At 41.3% G+C, this 20,076-nt stretch overlaps 1 protein-coding gene across 1 annotated transcript in view; it reads left to right on the forward strand.

Annotated features, from left to right (window-relative positions):
* Window positions 1–20,076, forward strand: part of acbd6 (acyl-CoA binding domain containing 6) — a 143,805-nt gene that overhangs the window by 98,703 nt on the left and 25,026 nt on the right. Inside the window, exon 6 of the mRNA XM_080196776.1 lies at window positions 9,288–9,318. Coding sequence (XP_080052902.1) covers window positions 9,288–9,318 — 31 coding nt within the window. The remainder of the gene's footprint in view (window positions 1–9,287; window positions 9,319–20,076) is intronic.

A 20,076-nucleotide genomic window follows, 5' to 3' on the forward strand; every position in this document is an offset into this window, starting at 1 on the left:
TTAAAAGCATTTTTTTTTGATCCATAGAACAAAATATATAGCTGCCTGTAAATCTGTTATGCTTATTGTGTCTTGTGCTTTAGTCCTTACTTCTAGTTGTTCTCTATTCTGATTGTCATTCCGTTGTTGCGGGATTGACCATATGCTACACAGAACAACCTGCAAGTAAATATCTATTATAAAAATCTGGACAGTTTTTAAAAAATGGATATGGTTACTGAAGAGGGACTGTGTCCACATTCAACTACATCCCTTTAACATAAACTAAGAGCTGTTTTTATTTACTGGTCAACTTTCCTGTCCTACTGAATTGGACCATGAGTTCTCGGAGACCATTTGACTTGAGGAGTGTCACAAGTGAAGGCTGATTCTATGCTTTTATAATGTTCATGCATGCTTCTTATCAACAAGGATAATAGTCTGCCTACTTCAAACCACTGTTCATGATGTTAGGATTGGGGGTAGGGAGCTGTCCAGACTAATATTGAGAAATAAGTAAAAATGATCGTTTTAATAGCAGGGCAGTTAGGTGAGTGGCCAAGAACCCTGATGTAAGATGTGTGAGAGTTGAAAAGTTGGAGAGAAGTCACTGTGAATCAAATATTATGATTAAGGTGAAGCCCAGCTTGTGTATTAAAAATGTGTAGGACATAAGAAGTGGGGGATTGGACAGGTTACGAGATTGATAATTGCATGTCAAGTGGCTGAAGTATGGGCTTCACTTCTTGTTAAACAGAAATTGGCAAATCTTCAGAGGGAAACTTTGTTGAATTGCTGTTTATCCCTTGACTCTACAACACAGGTTTGTGAGTAATGTTGGTTCCTTAGTTCGAACATTAATATTTCTGATAGTAAGATTTAGAGGAGGAAGGCATAAAATAAACTAGATTTAGGATTGGTATAGTACCAATGCTGAGTTATTTTCTTTAAGTTATTATAACTAATGCCATATGAGGCAACACATTTCTTCCACAGCTGTCTGCCCAGAGCATGATGTTTGACTTCATTGGAGCATTCTCCACAGTTGATGTTTATACAGGTATAGTGTCTCAATTCTCGCTGTCCAAAATCCAGATATTTTTAGAATGTGTCGTACAGCAATTTTAATTGAGTAAATTTCAAAAAAATAATTTAGCTGGACAATTTGGCTCAGTACTGCATTCGCACAGTGTGGCACCAGACTAGTTATCTACTTTGTCGCTTGCACGCTGGTCTATTCCCGAGCGCCAAATGACCCTTAACTCCACTCAACCTATCATAGCCGTGAACCGGCCATGGCCCAAAGCACCCAACCAAACTCTGGCATAATTTAAAATCTGGCACTGCCTGGGTCCCAAGTTGCCAGTTTTAAGATACTGAACCTGTATTTTCAATTGTCATATCTTGACTTGTGAAAAGGCATTTTTACATGAATCTAGCAGCTTTATTCACAGTCCCATATAAAGAGGGACAGTGGTCCACCTTTAGTCTGTCTCTCATCTTTTAATCTATTCTGCTCAACTCAGATGGCCTTATCAGGGGGTTACCTCTGGCAGTTCCTAGATAGAGTCCCTGGGAAAAGTCAGTCTTTGAGTGGCAATCGTAGAATCCATACGATGCAGAAGGAGGCCATTCAGCCCATCGAGTCTGCACTGACTGTCCAACAGAGCATCCCACCCAGGCTCTATCCCCATAGCCCCATACTTTTACCTTGTTCATTCTCCTAACCCACACTATATGTGTCAAGAAAGTTTGAGTTAACTGTCCAAGATGGCTGTCTATTATTGGGAATCCAAATGATAATTCCTCCTAGTTTGCTAGGAAGAGTTCTTGAACAATTACTTGAAGGACAACCTGGTACAGTCCAGTGAATTTTTTATGATGGGGCCTGGATGCTCAGATTGAAGAAAAAGTGGAACAATGTCAATTCTGTGCATGAATGTGAAATACACCACCATTGTCTCCTAAAACACCATGGCAACAATTGCATGGAGATTTTGCTGGTCAGTTTGATTATTGCACTTTCTTAGTGATGTGCATTCAAAATGGCCTGAAGTGAAGTTCTGATCGACTACAAACCTTTGAAAAGCTTGGCAAAATTTTTGCAAGATTTGGTATCATTAAAGACTGAAGGCCAGTGCACTTCTCTTCAATCTGTAAGATTTCCTACATCTTGCTGGTTATTCTAACCAATATTGTTGCCGCTTCAGTGTTACCCAAATAACTTCTGTGCCGCTGTATCGTGAGAAATAAATAGCTGGCACTTCCTGGCATGGTGCATAACTGTTCAAAATGCTCATACTCAATTCCTACTCTGCGCTGAGGTAGTTTTTGTCAGTGGTTTGCAGAAGGGTGAAAATACAATTGGTCTGGTGCTTCTAGGCTAGCAGGACAAAATAATATGATTGGACTTTAATCAACAAATTCAACACCAGCCTAAGGCTTGCCTTGTCCATATGTGAACTGCACCAGGTGGTCACTCATTAAGCTTCAGGTGGATCCCAAAGGATAGATAGCTTTCTATCCCACTTTTCTATCCATTTCTCATTTATCTGTTTTATTCAGTCCTGGTTACACAAAAGTGATTAGACTTCTAAAGGGTCCCTCTAAATCCAGCAGAAATTTGACAGTGTGTGGATTATATTTAATGGGCTAAGCATTTAAATTTGAGTTTGGTTAGGATGGATCAAGATTGCCCATCCACTCAAGCTCAGAGGGAGCTTTTGAAACAGTGCAAAACATTCCATTTGGCAAAACAGGTAATCTTCCTCACTACGACAGATTGACTCATGTGAGAAATGTACCACAAAGGAAAATTGAAGCTAAGTCCGATTAATGAAGCAAATTGGAGGTCTCTATGCAACGATGTATTTACATAATATTTAGTTTTAAGCCGTTTCTACTCTCTAACCTTTGATTTGCACTTTAGAGCTTATCAGTGCAAGAAACAGTGTTGCATTTTGCAGCATGATTGTCCCTCACTTCGTGAGCTACAAAGCTATTCCAGATAGTTCTAGGATCAGGGTTCATGAAGTATTTTAACTTGCTCCTTGTACTCAAAGCAAATAGGAAATCCGTGCTGGCCACAACTGCTTTTTTATCTGGATCACCAATACTCACAGAGGTTATTACTGTAAAGAATTATTGGTTAAAAATCTGAGCACCTTGCATATGATGGTTATGAGTGTAGAAATAAAAAGACTTGCATTTATATAGCACGATTCATAACCACTGGAAATCTCAAAGCACTTCATAGCAAATGAAGTACTTCTAAAGAGTAGTCGCTATTGCAGTGTGGCAAACATGGCAAGCAGTTTGCTCACAACAATCTCCCACAATATGAGGGGCGTCGGGAGCAGCACCAGGCACACCTAAAGTAGGTGCCATCATAATGAAACGACAGCACAGGACTGCATGCATGCCAAACAGTGGAAGTGGCAGCACACGATAATTTAGAATAAAACAATCCCACAATTGACTGATCTGATCAAAGCTCTGCAGTCCTACCGCATACAGTCATGAATTGTGGCACAGTTAAGCAAATAATCAGAGAAGGGGGCGCCAATCATATCACCATCTTCAATGCTGGGGGAGTCCAGTGCATCAGTGTAAAAGATAAAGCTGAAACACCTTCCATAAAGCAGCACCTTCCAAACCCCACCTAGAAGGACAAGGACATCAGATGAATGAGGACACCACCATCTGCAGGTTCCCCTCCATGTTGTGCACCATTTTGACTTGGAAATATATTGCTTGTTCCTTCACTGTTGTTGGATCATTGGATCCGGAACTCCCTTCCTAACAGCATTGTGGGTGTAGTTACTCCATATAGACTGGAACAGTTCAAGAACCACCAAATGGATGGTTCATCTCTTCCTGAGATCACCAACATCACAGATTCCAGTCATCAGCCAATTCAGTTCACTCCATATGATATCAAAAAATGACTGAGGGCACGCTGCAAAGGCTATGGGCATTGAACCCATCCTGTTGTAGTGCTGAAGACCTGTTGTCCACAAGTAACTGTTCCCTAGTCACACAGTTCCACTACAACACTGGCATTCACCCAACAATATGGAAAATTACTCGGGTATGTCCTGTCCGTACGCAGCAGGTCAAATCCAATCTGACCAATTACTGCCATCAGTCTACTCAGTCATCTGCAAAGTCATTGAATTGCTATCAAGTGGCATATATTCCGCAATAACCTGTCGCCAGTGGTCAATGTAGATTCCACCAGGATTTGGCTTCAGACCTTATTACAGCCAAACATGATCAAAAAAGCTGAATTACAGAGGTGGGTCAGAGTGACTGCCTTTGATATCAAGATAGCATATGACTGATTGTGATACCAAAAAGTTTTAGCAAAAGTGAACTCAATGGAAGTCGGTGAAAGCTCTTCACTGGATGGATTCATGCCTAACATAAAGGATAATAGTTTGGTTGTTGGGGGTCAATCATATCAGCCTCAGGATGTCACTGCAGGAGGTCCTCAGGGTAGTATCCTTGGCTCAACTATCTTCAGTGTTGCATTGATAACTTTCTGTCCATCATAAGATCAGAAGTGACTGTTCACTGATGATTGCACAGTATTCAGTACCTATCGCATTTCCTCAGATATTGCTGCAGCCTGTGCCCACATGCAGCAAGGCCTGGACAACATTCTAACTTGGACTGATAATGCCATTTGCAATGAGAAAAAATCTGACCATCTCCTGTGGCATTCAACAGCTTTACCTTCGCTGAATCACCTATTATTACCATCTTGGGGTTACCATTTACTAGGAACTTAATTGGATCAGCCCTATAGATACTGTGACTACAGAGGCTGGAAGTTCTGAGGGGAGTAACTCATTTCCTGACTCTACAAAACACACATTAGGTTTGATGGAGTACTCTCCAGTTGCTTGGATTAATTCAAATCCAGCAACACTCAAGAAGCTTGACATCAACCAAGAAAAAGATTTTGCATTTGGAAGATCATCATCCCACACAGCAACTTAAATATTCATCCCCTCCACAATGGTGCATAGTGGCAGCAGTCCGTACTATCTGATATAATACAGCAACTCTCCAAACCTCCTTCAGCGGCATCTTCCAAACCCCAACTAGAAAGACAAGGGCATCAAATGAATGAGGACATCACCACCTGCAAGTTTCCCTCCATGTTGTTCACCACCTTGACTTGGAAATATATTGCTTGTTCCCTCACTGTTGCTGGATCACTGGATTTGGAACTCCTTCTTAACAGCATTGTAAGTGTAGTTACTCCATATAAACTGCAACAGTTCAAGAAGGCAGCTCATCACCATCTTAAGGGCAATTAGCGATAGGCAATAAATGCTGCCTTTGCTAATGTCACTCGCATTAAATTATTATTTTCTGAAATGAACTGATCTATTTATAAGAGGCAGCACAGTGGTGCAGTGGTTAACACTGCTGCTCGTGCCTCACAGCACCAGGAACCCTGTTTGATTCCTGGCTTGGGTCACTGTCTGTGTGGAGTTTGCATGTTCTCCCTGTGTCTGCATGGGTTTCCTCTGGCTGCTCCAGTTTCCTCCCACATTCCTCAACTCTTTGAAATAGTACCATGGGATCTTCAACACCTACGTCAAAGGGTAGATGGGGCCTCCAACAGTGCAGCGTTCCGTTAGTTTAGCAGCAGATTGCCAGCTGTAATTTTTTTGTGCTGCTGTCCTGGATGGGATCCACAACCTTCTGACTCAGGTGAAAATACAACCAGATGTTTCCACTGATTGAGGAATCTTCTGGAACCAGGGGAAACTATTTCACAATAAGCGGGGAGCCAATTAGGACTGAGATGATGTGAAATCGTTTTACTCAGAACATTGTGAATCTTTGGAATTCTTTACCCCAGAGGACTATGAAAGCTCAGTTTTTGAATACGTTGAAAGCATAGATTGACAGATTCTAACTATCAATGGCAGGGATTTGGCGATAGTGTGGGGAAAAGCTATCAAATTGGCTGATCAGCTATGATCGCACTGAACAACAGAGCAGGTTAGATGGGCTGAATGGCCTACTCCTGCTCTTATGCTGCAAACGATTTGAACCATGGTTCACATACTAATTGCTGTGATACAAAGCCATACTGATCAAATGATCTTAGAGACAATCTCTAATCTGAATTCAACTAATTGATTTCATTGAACAGCAGGTGGGATATTACAATGAACATAGCATCTTGGAATAGACAGGGGGAAATAATTTTCCAATGCTTTGGTTTTTTACTGTGAAACCACATAAGCGTTTTCCAAGGCAGCCTTCACAACACACGACAACGCAGAATCGCTGAGCAGAAATTGATAGCCAAGTTCCACACACATGAGGACGGCCTCAACCGGGACCTTGGGTTCATGTCACACTATCTGTAAACCCCACGACTTGCCTGGGCTTGCAAAATCTCACTAACTATCCTGTCCAGAGACAATACACACCTCTTTAACCTGTGCTTGGCTCTCTCTCTCTCCACTCACATTGTCAGTATCTTTATGACTTGATTACCTGTAAAGACTTGCATTCCAACCTTATCTTATAAATTGAGTTTTTGTCTTTATATGCCCTGTTTGTGAACACAAGTCCTCGCTAACCTGATGAAGGAGCTTGAGACTCCGAAAGCTAGCGCTGCCAAATAAATTTGTTGGACTTTAACCTGGTGTTGTGAGACTTCTGGCTGTGCTTACCCCAATCCAATGCCAGCATCTCCATAATTCTTACTGTTAGACAGTAACCCACCTCATGTCATCTATTCACGTAGTAGAGTAAGCTTGTGATTCTCATTGTTTAGGCTTAGGCTTGAAAAATGGTCTCCTGGAAGGTATCCAAGCCATTTTGAAACTCTTTATACCAGACTCCTTCCATAAGAACATAAGAACATAAGAAATAGGAGCAGGAGTAGGCCATCTAGCCCTTCGAGCCTGCCCCGCCATTCAATAAGATCATGGCTGATCTGTCGTGGCTCAGTTCCACTTTCCCGCCCTCTCCCCATAACCCTTAATCCCCTCTCTTATCAAAAACCCATCAACCCGCTTCTTAAAAATATTTAGCGAGGCAGCCTCCACCACTTCAACGGGCAGAGAATTCCAGAGATTCACCGCCCTTTGAGTGAAGAAGTTCCTCCTCAACTCCGTTCTAAACCGCCTCCCCTTTATCTTGAGGCTGTGCCCCCTAGTCCTACTGTCTTTTTTGAGCGGGAAGAGTCTCTCCACCTCTATCCTATCCATCCCATTCATCATCTTATACGTCTCAATGAGATCTCCCCTCATTCTTCTAAACTCTAGCGAGTACAAGCCTAGTTTATTCAGCCTCTCCTCATAGCTCAACCCCCTCAACTCCAGTATCAGCCTAGTAAACCTCCTCTGCACTCCCTCCAGGGCCAAAATATCCTTGCGCAGGTGCGGCGCCCAAAACTGCACACAGTACTCCAGCTGCGGCCTCACTAATGCCCTATACAGCTGCAGCAAGACCTCCCTACCTTTATATTCAATCCCCCTCGCTATGAAGGCCAGCATCCCATTCGCCTTCCTGACCACCTGCTGCACCTGCAAGCTGGGTTTTTGCGACTCATGCACAAGAACCCCGAGGTCCCTCTGCACCGTCGCCTGCTGCAGTTTTTCGCCACGTAAGTAATAGTCCTTCCTACCATTCTTCCTACCAAAGTGGACCACCTCACACTTGCCAACATTAAATTCCATTTGCCATTTCCTGGCCCATTCGCCCAGCCTATCTAGATCCTTCTGCAGACTCTCCACACCCTCCGCACAATTTGCCTTTCCCCCAATCTTGGTGTCATCAGCAAATTTCGACACCCTGCACTCGGTTCCCTCCTCCAGATCATCTATATAAATGGTAAATAGCTGAGGCCCCAGCACCGACCCCTGGGGCACCCCACTAGTCACCACAAAAAAAGCCTAAACCTTTAGGAGTAGCAGTTGGATGGCAAGGGCAACCAAGAGAAGAAAAAAACGAAAAAACATGCTCTCTTGCGTTGGCTAAGGAGCATTCTGGAAATTGCAGTGGTGTCAGATGCAGTGTGACTCACTGTGTGTTTCTGTGATGTTGCGGTTTTGTTTTGGCAGCGTTGCCTTTAATCAATGTTACAGCTAGAAAGCCTTGGATGAGAGAACAGAAACACATTACATTACATTTCAATTCACCTTCATTATGACACTTAACCATAGAGCATCTTCAGGGAACTGCTGCGGTAAGGTACTTGAAGCGTCATCATAAAAGAATTACACACTCTGCAACTTTGCTCAGCAAACTTCAGCTTTGTTTTTTTTAACATTCCCTGCAAGTAGCCCAATCCAGTGACCTCAGACTAATCCAATAGACAGGACTAAAAGAAAGTAACCGTTCACCATGCAGGACAGAGCATTTCAATTAAAGAAAAACAATAGCATGCAGATGTTTTTGGGGGTCCCAAGGGCAATACACATTCAAGAGAACACTATCACCTACCATTGCTGCAACAGTTTTTTTTATTATGTCACCCTGTTGGTCTGGTTGGTTGCGTAGCTCATACACTTAATGCGAGTGCAAAGGTAGGCGAAAGAAAAGCATGGAACAGCTAAATACTTTAGGCTAATGAGCTAATTTTAATTATTTTTATTGACCATTAAGGTGAGAAATGTTAAAGTTGGCAGTGAAAATTTTATTGTATTCAGGACTCAGAGTCAGCACCAAATATTCTGAAGCCAGGTTCAAACACAAACTCGATAGTGAGCTTCCCTTAGTACTCTCCCAAAACTATGTTCATGTTCAGCATGAAGAAGAACATTCTTAATTGTTATATTTTTCATATCATGCATCCTGATTTCGTCTAAGTGAGGTTTCCTATTAGTAGGAAAATTTATCACTCAAAGTAATTTTTTCACTATTTCCAGGTTTCTCATACAAAATTGCAGAATTCAGGTTTAAAAAAATGCAGATAATTGTGAAGATTGTATTGAATTGCTTACTGATCCATTTTTGGTTCCTTAGCATTGTGGGTCTGTGCCATCCCAAACTGGATTCACACTGCTTGCAGATTTCATGTGTTCCCTAGTCAGCAGGGGAGATTTTCATTCTTAATTTGAAACCAGATTCCAGAAGTAAAAGGCCAATAGCTTAACACTGGCCACTTGCCAGTCCTTTCTAACATTACCTTTACATCCAGTTGTCATCATAAGCTCATGCCATGACTCAGTTATTATCGCTGTATAAATGTTCATTACATGATCCATTGTTTAGTCATTTTTCTGATGATGTGAATGATGCATAGTGATACTTCTCTCTTCTACTTACAGGATAGTGAAGGACAAACAGCTTTACATTACGGTAAGCCTATTACTTGACACTTAAATTTATCTTGCATTGTAAAAGATCTTTTCACCAGATTTTGAAATAGAGAATAGACCACATCCACTGCAGCTTCAACTTTTAATTGTCTCTATGTCATCAGTTTTGGGACACATATAGTCACAATGAAACTATGAAGTAAGCGTGACATTAATATTTCCAGGTACCTCCACTTTCTGTTACCTGTTGCAGTCTTCGTAAGTTAACCAACCTGCCAATGGCATTGCTCCCAAATAGCAAGCAGATTTCTGTCCCTTCTGTGTTTTGCCCATGAATCTGTAATTTGTCCCATGTGCCTGCACAAGAGTGTAAATACACCAATCAAAAACAGAAAATGCTGGAAAACCTTGGCAGGCCTGACAGCATCTGCAGAGAGAGAATAGAGCCAATGTTTCGAGTCTGGACAGTTGCTCTGACAAAGGGTCATCCAGACTTGAAACGTTGGCTCTGTTTTCTCTCCACAGGTGCTGTCAGACTTACTGAGATTTTCCAGCATTTTCTGTTTTTGTTTCAGATTCCAGCATCCACAGTATTTTACTTTTATCGTAGTGTGCTATTACACCTCATTGACAAATCATGCTGAAACATAATTATTCTTTGAGACTGAGGGATGTCCACAGAGACCGTGAGCCCACATACATTGATAGCTTAAGGCTGTATGTTGTCTGGTCACATCTCCGAGGTCGATGCATATGTATGAACTATCTCTACATTTCCTGGTATTAATTTTAATTTGGGAGGAATGTGGGATGGGTGTATAATCATTAACCGCACCCTCTTATTTAATTATGCTTGCATTTAAAAGAAGTGCTCATGTGCAAGTCAGTTTGGTACAGACCAGTGCTGAAATGATTAGAGCCAGTTAGTAATCCACTAGGTTTAGCTTTTCTTGTGTACTCATCCTATCAACCTCTACCCCTTATTCCTGAATTCTGGTCTTTTAATTGCGTAAAATCCAAAGAGCAAGATTGCACGTCAATAGTTTAAAGGCACAGTGGCTTCCTGAAGTTGATAGCCATTGTGAAACTCATTGAAATCATCTCTGCAGTTAGGCAGGTTATATCCTATTTAAATGTATAAAGAATTAACAGTTTGATGGGAGTAAAGGAGGGAATCACCAATACCACACAGGATGGATTTCAATTGAATTAAAAACAGTAAAGCCCCAGTTCAGTAGTGCTTGAGTGTTGCTCTGAGAGGAGAAGAACAATTTCAAATCCATGCAGTTGGGATCTTGAGAATTAAAAGTTAACTGTGAGAACACATACCTGACTCCCAGTGATTTAATTATATATGCAAGCCTGAAAATTTAGAAAACAAAATATCAAAGGTGACAGTGGAGTGTTTTTAAAACAAATATTTCCAGGATTAGTGGGAGATACCAAAACTTCAAGAGACTGTTTTAATTTTCTGTTGCACTGACACCAAAGTTTAAAAAAAAGTAAAACTTAAAACGGTTTTCTTCTCAAATCCTCAATGTAATAAATTCTGTTTTTTTCCATACCGTCGTTGTCAATCTCTCCCTAACCCCCACATATCACTGGCCCTCTATCCAGCCATTAACACATTCTAATGTCTTAATGTGCCACTATAAGCACCACTGTCCCCACCGTTTACGTTCCTTTTGTCTTTTTGCCCATGATATCTTCGTCAATCTTTCCCTAGCCTCCGCCTGTCACTGGACCATATCCAGCCCCAACTGTTCCACCCCAACACACCCCCACAACATTATAAATCTCATCCTATTTCCAGTTCTCTGCAGCTCTGATGAAGAGTCATTCAGACTCGAAACATTGGGTTCTCTCTCCGCAGATGCTGCCAGACCTGCTGAGGTTCTCCAGCATCTCCTCTTTTTGTCTCAGATTCCAGCAGTAATTTACTTTTACGTGATATATGTTTTGTAATAAATTCAGTGTCAATGGAGGGAGGCAGCAGACAGGAAATTAAAGGTCAGGCTCGCCTGGCTTCAGTCATTGTAGAGTCAATTATTAAAGATGAGATCACAGAGTACATGATAAAATAGGACTGAGTCAGCATAGCTTCATCAAGGGGAGGTTATTTCTGACAAAAGTCTGTTAGAGTTCTTTGAGGCGGCAACAAGTAAATTAGATAAAGGAGAACCAGTGGACGTGATTTATTTAGATTTCCAAAAGGCCTTTGACAAGGTGCTGCATTGGAGACTGTTAAATAAGTTAAGAGCCCATGGTGTTAATGGTAAGATCCTGGCATGGATAGAGGATTGGCAGAAAGAGGGGATAAAGGGGTCTTTTTCAGGATGGCAGCCGGTGACTAGTGGTGTGCCTCAGCGGCCGGTGCTGGGACCACAGCCTTTCACAGTATCTAAGGAAGGATGTACTGGCCTTGGAGGAGGTTCACAAGAATGATTCCTGGAATGAAGAGCTTGTCATAAGAGGAACGGTTGAGGACTCTGGATCTGTTCTTGTCGGAGTTTAGAAGGATGAGGGAGGATCTTATTGAACCTTACAGGATATGGCGAGGCCTGGATAGAATGAAGGTGGAGAGGATGTTTCCACCAGTTGGAAAAACTAGAACTAGGGGGCACAACCTCAGGCTGAACAGACGATCCTTTAAAACAGAGATGAGGAGGAATTTCTTCAGCCTGCGTGATGAATCTGTGGAACTCTTTGCTGCAGAAGGCTGCGAAGCCAGGGCATTGAGTGTCTTTAAGACAGAGATAGATAGGCTCTTGATTAATGAGGGAATCAGATGTTATGGGAAAAAGGCAGGAGAATAGGGATGAGGAAGATATCAGCCATGATTGAATGGTGGGCAGACCCGATGGGCCATGGCCTAATTCTGCTCCTATGTCTTATGGTCTTATTTTAGAATTACCAGAACTTTTGTTTTGATATTTTACCTATTAACATTTTTACTGTTGAAAGTTCTGGGAATTTTCAAATTCCACCAATTTCCAAGTACATTCAGTTTTCACCTTGAGCAAATTAAAGGAATTGACAGACTTTTCTGCTGCCACTTTATATCCCAGATTTCAGACAAAGCTGAATGTCACAAATTGAAATGTTTCCCTCTTTTTTTTTCTCCTCTTATTTCTCTTTCCAGCAAATACTTCTTCTTGCTTCCTCAGTTTTCTCCCTTCCATTCTCTGAATTAATTGAGAATTTTCCTTAATTTCCTTGGGATAAAGTCATTAACTGAAGAAGATATTTATTTTCTTTTTTTTTAAAAAATCCATGTCATTTTTTAATATTTGAATTTCTGGGATTAGATTTATGGGGCTGAATGATACAGGAGGCCTGCTAAAATGTTGGGATGGTGGGTAACCCAGCCAGGGGAGGAATTACTGCCCCATTAGAAGTTTTAAGGCAGTATTTCCACCCCTCATAGAAAAGGAAGTCCTACCTCAGAAAGCTTCCAACCAATCAGATGTGGGCAAATCTTAATGCACCAGTAGTGCCAGTGGGAGCAGTGGCCACTGTTGATTTAGCATGTGAGTGATGTGACATGCTGCGATGGATTGGACCTTTAAGTATTTGGGATTGGGTTTGAGAGACCATGTAGGAAGGGTGTTGTCAGGCAGTGTTTTGGTGGGATTACACCTTGGGCAATGGGGGGGCCCCTCCTTAACTGGCCCCTTGGCCTTGGGGCCAATTAAGGAGGGGCCTCCCCATTGCCCACCACCAAGTTGTGCAGGGAAACCTGTCAGACTGGACTTCTTGCTGTCTGTTAAATGCCAGTGGTGGCAGGTGTCATCATTTGATCACATAAGGGCCTCAGTTAGCCTGCGGACAGGTACCTCTCCCTGTTTTGCCCATGCTGTGGGTATATTGCAATGAGGTAGGGGGCAGTGGGAGGGCCAACTGTTGGATTAATGTGTGCCTGCTTTGCTCAATCTTTCCAATTCTCTGCAAGATTCTTGTCAGTACTTTATAACTTTTAAGAATTGCTGCAGCAAACTATGAGAAGGCTAGTGATAGACTTGAGGACATGGAGTAGTGAGAACTGTTTGTTTTGTTTTTCAGATTTGGGGAGGTTTATAATGGGGCATCTCAGGGGTCAGTTAAGGATATCTGCTTCTCTTGATATATATTAGTGACTTAGATTTTGGTATATCAGAAACAATTTCAAAACTTGCAGATAACACAAAATTTAAAGTATTGTGAACAGTGATGAGGATAGCCTTAAATATCAAAAGGACGTAGGCTGGTGACGTGGCTGGACAGCTGACAGTTTAATACACTGAACTGCGAAGTGGGTAATTTTGTGAGGAAGACTGAGGGGCCGGGACAAGGCAATATGAAATAAAGGGTGCAATTCCAAAGGGACAGTGTAACCTAGGAGTGCACAAATAATTGAAGGTGACAGAGTAGGTTGAGAGAGTGGTCAATAAAGTATTTGGAATCCTAGGCTTTATAAGTGGAGAAATAGAGCAGGATTTTCTTGCTACGCTTGCCCAAAACCTAAAGTTCCACCCCAGATCAATGGACCTTTACACGGTGGCCCTCCCTACCAAGGAAATTCCCTGCATAGAGTACAAAGGTAATAAGGTGAGATAAACCTGTATAAAACAGTTTGATCCTCAGTTGGAGTATTGTATCCACTTTAGGAGAAATGTGAAGACATTAGACACAATGCAGAAAAGATTAATGAGAATGGTTCCAGGGATAAAGGACTTCAATTTGATGGACAGATTGGACTGTTCTTCTTGGGAAACAAGAAGGCTGAGAGGAGATTTGGTAGAGGTTTTAAAACTCACAACAGATATGATTAGGAGATTTAGGGAAAGGTGGTGCAGTAGTGGTGATGTCGCTAGACTACGTAATACAGAGGCAAAGATTAATTCTCTTGGAGCACTGGGTTCAAATCCTAACCTGGAATATAAAGCTAGCCATCAGTAGTGGTCATTAAGGAAGGAATTCTGCCATCTTTACCTAGTCTGGCCTGCATGATGGCATTGTGGTTAGCACTGTTGCCTCACAGCACCAGGGAACCAGGTTCAATTCCAGCCTCGGGCCACTGTCTGTGTGGAGTTTGCACATTCTCCTCGTGTCTGCCTGGGCTTCCTCCGGGTGCTCTGATTTCCTACCACATCTAGAGATATGTCGGTTAGATTGGTTGGCCATGCTAAATTGCCCCTTGGTGTCGGGGGGATTAGTAGGGGAATGGGATTGTGGAGATAGGGCCTGTATGGGATTGTTGTTGGTGCAGGCTTGATGGGCCAAATGGCCTCCCTCTGCACTATAGAGATTCTATGATTCTACACATGACTCCAGACTCTCAGCAATGTGGTTCTTAACTGCCCTTTGAAATGAATTGGTCAGCCACTCAGTTCAAAGGCAATTAGGGATGGGGAACAAATGCTGGCCTTGCCCACGTCCAAGAAAGAATACATTTTTAAAAAGGCATAGAGAGAAACAGTTCCCATTGGTGAAAAGATAAGAATCAGAGGACACTGATTTAAGGCGATTGGCAAAAGAAGCAACAGTGACATGAGGAGAACAGTTTTGCACAGATAGTTGTTAAGATCTTGAATGCAGTGCCTGAGGACAGTGGAGATAAACTCAGTTGCTGTTTTCAAAAGACAATTGCATCATTATTCAAGGAGAAAATATTTACAACGTTATGGGGAAAAGGCAAGGGAGTGGGACTAGGTGAATTGCTCTAACCACTGCAAACATGATGGGCTAAATGTCAACCTCATGCTGTATCCACTCTGTGATTTTATGAACTCACTTAAAGATTTTGCTTATTATGGCTATTTCAGTCAAGCTTGTAGATTTATTAAATGCGACATTAGCGGGAGAGCCTAGCAGCAGATGCAGCCTTTTGCTGTCATGTGTGTTGGAGAGGTATGAGATATCGGTGGGTGGGTGGCTGGCTGGCTGCTGACTCCAAGTTGGAATGGGGTAAAGGTGAATAACAGCTTTAATCATGTTCCTGCCTTCTTTCTAAATTGAAATTCCTGTGAACAATCTGCATTGTGTCTTCAGCAGTAATAATGTTCTAGGAAAAATACAGACCTGTCCTTCAACTCAGGACTTGGAATTAATTCCTGTGGTTGTCCGTAGCACCATTTGTTAACCACATATTTGATCAATTCTACATCTCACACAACAGATTTGTGCATTACAGTTTATATCCAGTTGAAGATTTTTATTTGAAAGCCTAATGTTGTTGCTAGCATTCTAATAAGATGCCATGATGGGTATGTGAAATTTTTGTACTGTGTCTGTTTGAACTGCAAAAGTCAGCCAACAACAGTGATAGATTTTGTCTTTCCAAACTTGGTTGTTTCTGGAGAGAATATGTCTAAGTATACAGTAATATTTAACGGAAGCATTTGCAGTAATGGAATAAATAAAACATTGGCAGATTCAGTAGTCTAGAAACTTGGGTTGTTGTATGAATTAGCCACTTTTTTTTTGAACTTATAGAGCTGGACTGATAATGGAGACTGTCCTGTCATGCCCTTGTTAACCATCAGGACTGCAAACCAATCTGTGACCTTCAGTGAGAGAATAAGGGAATAATGTGTTGATGTCAATTTCAGTCCCCTAGTCTTGCAGGCTCCCCAGTCTTTGACCCTGCTATGCTGTCAGCCAGGAATAATCACATTGAGTTTGGGTCAGAGTGGTCTGAGCAGAATGCAATTTTCCCCAGAGTTTGTACTGAAGGCTGCCCTGAGTGAGCCTGCAATCTTGGATGGCATTAAGAGAAATGTGTCAAGGATTGCAGTTATTTTTCCAAGGATAGCTATGATAACAGATCTCCAACAAACCTCTGACTTCAGGATGAAGAATATTTCCTATTTTACAGTCTAATCTGAACTAAGATCCCAAACTGTAAATGTGTAACTTGACATCTAGAGAGATAGATTGCTGATTGAAGTTGTAACACTACAATATGGTCCTGTGGTTAGCACTGTTGCCTTACAGCACCAGGGACCCAGGTTCAATTCCTGGCTTGTGTCACTCTTTGTGAGGAGTCTGCATGTTCTCCTCCAGGTGCTCCGATTTCCTTCCACAGTGCGAAAGACGCGCTGCTTAGATGCATTGACCATGCTAAATTATCCCTCAGTGTGGCAACTAGGTGATTTTCACAGTAACTTCATTGCATTGCTAATGTAAGCCCACTTGTGACATTAATAAATAAATTAAATTTTATGCCACTCTTGTTTAAGAAGCAGAATGTCAATATTTACCTTTAAATACATTGACCACTAGAGCACGTGAACTGCTTAGTTAAAAAAATTGGCAGTAATACCTAATATTCTGAATATTTTGTTCTTGTTTAGCCAGTTTATGACCATAGCCACGTGTATTGTGTTCAATTATTTGTATGGCAAGATGTAATCAATGGCTTCACCTTCCTGGTTTGTGCTTCCCAGGATGCATTAGGCCAGCAACTTGAAATATTAATTTAAGCTTATTATCTAAAGATTCAACTATGCATCATGACACTTCCAACACAACAGGCTATCATAGATGGCAGTGAATTTTCTGTACAAATATTTTCATCATTTTTGTTTATATTTTCATGAAGTGTTTGACATTTGTGACACTGGATTACTAACAGAAAATTATGCAGTTTCATTGCGCTGGAAAAATAGGAAGCAGTATAGGCCATTTGGCCACTTGGGTTTATTCTGCCATTCAGTTACACCATGGCTGCCCTGACTTGGTATCCCTCAATACCGTCACCTAACAAAAATCCATCAACCTCGGTTTTGAAATCTTCAGTGAGCACCAGGCTCAGTAACATTTTGTGGGGAGGGAGATCCAAACTTTCCCTAACCTGGTGTGAAGAATTAGTTTTTAGCATCAGCTTTGAATGACCTAGCTCTGATTTTAATAATATGTCCCCTTGTTCAGGATTCTCCCAATAGAACAAATAGTTTCTCAATATTCATCCAATCAATTTGTGTGATCATTTTAAACACCTCAATTGGATCACCCCTTTGTATTCTCTATCCATGGGAATACCAGTCCAGTCGATGCAACCAGTTGCCATAATTTAACATTTCCCCAATTCCAGGTGTACATGTTTTTTTTTACATAGCCACAGTCAATATTCAGTGATTTAGGCTTCTGTTCAACTGATCTTGTATCAGTTGATATTCTCTTTGCTTTTACTTAGGTAAGAGATGTCATTTGCATTATTGCATAATGTGTATTGCTGACATTCTAGCAGTTTTATTTCGCAAATGTGTTTATAAATGAACGCAATATGGTGTTTTTAGGTGAATTTCAGAACACAGCAGCCTCCTGTCAAGAGTGCCTGAAACATTTGTGGATTCAAGGAAAATTATCTCTGATACAGTACCAAGTATTGTGCACTAACAAATGGGTTTCAGTACGCTTTAGCAATAAAGTTTATACTTCGGTATTGCAGTGTTTTTTTTTTGAACTACAGCTCAAATAAATCCAATCTCTACATTTTCATAGCAATCTTCAGACCTCACACTATAAATTAAACAAATTAATGAATAAGCACCTTTACATTATCTACTAAATCACCAAAGTAATTTTGTGCTAAATTTTATTAATGGACCAATTCTCTAATCTGTGTGTTAGACTTTTGTCGCAGCAATGATGACTCTGAACCAGCAAACACCGTGTGTGTGTGTGTTCAAACCAGCAGCATCCTGTTGTGTAGACAAGAGCCCTCCTGGGATTAGTTTATTGCCCACAAGCAGTCCCTGAGGAAATCACAACTGTTCTCGGAGGAAGGTGGGGGTGGGGGCCACATCAGGAATATGAGGCGGGTTCTGTGTCCTCGGAGCCCTTTGCTTCAGAGACACCATCTGCCGCTTTGTGCTGCCTCACTCCCATCAGGACGGACCTCGACAGCAAGGGACAGAGAATCAGCACAGGGAGCTGAACGACTGGAATAATGCAAGTTGATGAAGTTTTGCAAAAAATGAGCATTCATTTTCCCTTTTCCCTGTGCAAGGCCAAAGTTCTGTCACTTGACAAATGGGGGTCCCGGAGCACCATAAATTTAGCTGTTTAACCTCCTGAGTGTTACACGCACATTACATGAGCATTTTCTGCATCCAGATTTCTAATATAACCAGGCTTGCATTTTCCGTTTTTATATGCAGCCTGCAATGATAAAGTCAGTATTTCATTTTGCATGACACATGCTTTTACCGTATTATTTAACCCTTCTGGTGCTGAAATTATTTTTCATCCTTCATAAATATGTACATTTGTAATCTGCGTACTGAGAACTTGCAGAACACACACACTTTCTGTACATTTGGTAAAATTAAAATGCAGCACCACATGGGCCATTGGCACTGCAGCACAAGTCACATGGGGCAATGCTACTGCAGTATAAATTAATTGTTGCAATGGAAAGGAAGTAGTTATAACACCGGGTTGGCAGCGCCAGAGGTCATGGGTTCAGATTCAATAAATTTAGCAATTTTGTGATCTGGCATGAGAAAGAATCACCAGGAAAGCTGCCAGATTGTCATAAAAAGCCAACTGGTTCACTGTTGTTTCTGAGAGAAGGGAATCTGCTGCCCCTACCTACAGTCTTATTTTATGTGATTAATTATTTGTGTCCCAAAAAGGCAACTTTTCACTACAAGGAAGAAGCTATCACCGGAGATGAGCAATGGATACAGATGTGTTTTATCATGCTTCGATTATTTTCATTTCTCTGGAGACCATGCCAAATACAGTTCTATGAGTGTTGGCACCCTCCATTATCTCATCCTAGTGCCCAATTTGTACATCTGACCGTAGACAGTCAGATTATTCAGTTGTGGAGGGGAGAGTATCACAATCGACTCTGGTGTCCACAGTGCATTTGTCAAGTATAGGAATCCTGGATAATTTCTCTCCACTCAATTCCTGTGTTGCAGAGATTGGAAGTAGTACCGACATTATATTGATCTTTTAGTATATGTACATGCATATGAACATACAAATTAGAGGAGTAGGTCACTCAGCCCCTCGAGCTTGCTCTAACATTCAATATGTTCGTGGCTGGTCTGTTTGTTACCTCAACCCCACATTCCTGCCTACCGCCAATAACTTTTCACCCCCTTATTAATCAAGAATCTATCTAGCCATGTCATACAAATATTTAAAGATTCTGCTTTCACTGTTTTTGAAGAACAGTTCCAGAAACTCTTAACTCACTGAGAGAAAAAGATTCTCCTCATCTCTGTTTGAGACGAGTGGCCCCTTATTTTTAGAGAATGGCCACTAATTCTATGTTCAGTGTCAAAAGGAAACATTCTCTCCACATCCACCCTGTCAATGCCCCTCAAGATCTTAAAGATTTCAATCAAGTGGCCTCTTATTCTTCTAAATTCTAGTGGATGGAAACCTAACCTGTTCAAAGTCTTCTCATAAGACAACCTGTCCATTATTGGTATAAGTCTAGTAGCTCTTCTCTGAATGGCTTCTCGTGTATTTACATCTTTCCCTAAATAAGGAGACCAATACTTTATACAGTACTCCATATGTGGTCTCACAAATGCCCTATTCAACTGAGGCCTAAGCTCCCTACTTTTGTAATAAATTCCATTCCCCTCAAAATAATACAATAGCATTCCATTAGTTTTCCTAATTACTTGCTGTACCTGTATACTAATCTTTTGTGTTTTGTACACTAGGACACACAGATCCCTCCATACCTTCAAGCTCTACAATCTCACCAATTAGATAGTAAGCTTGCTTTTTATTCTTCCTGCCAAAATGGATAATTTCATGTTTACATTACATCCAGATTTATGCCCAA

This window comes from Carcharhinus amblyrhynchos, chromosome 9, assembly GCF_965287045.1.
Source record: "Carcharhinus amblyrhynchos chromosome 9, sCarAmb.v2.hapA, whole genome shotgun sequence".
Lineage (NCBI taxonomy): Eukaryota > Metazoa > Chordata > Chondrichthyes > Carcharhiniformes > Carcharhinidae > Carcharhinus > Carcharhinus amblyrhynchos.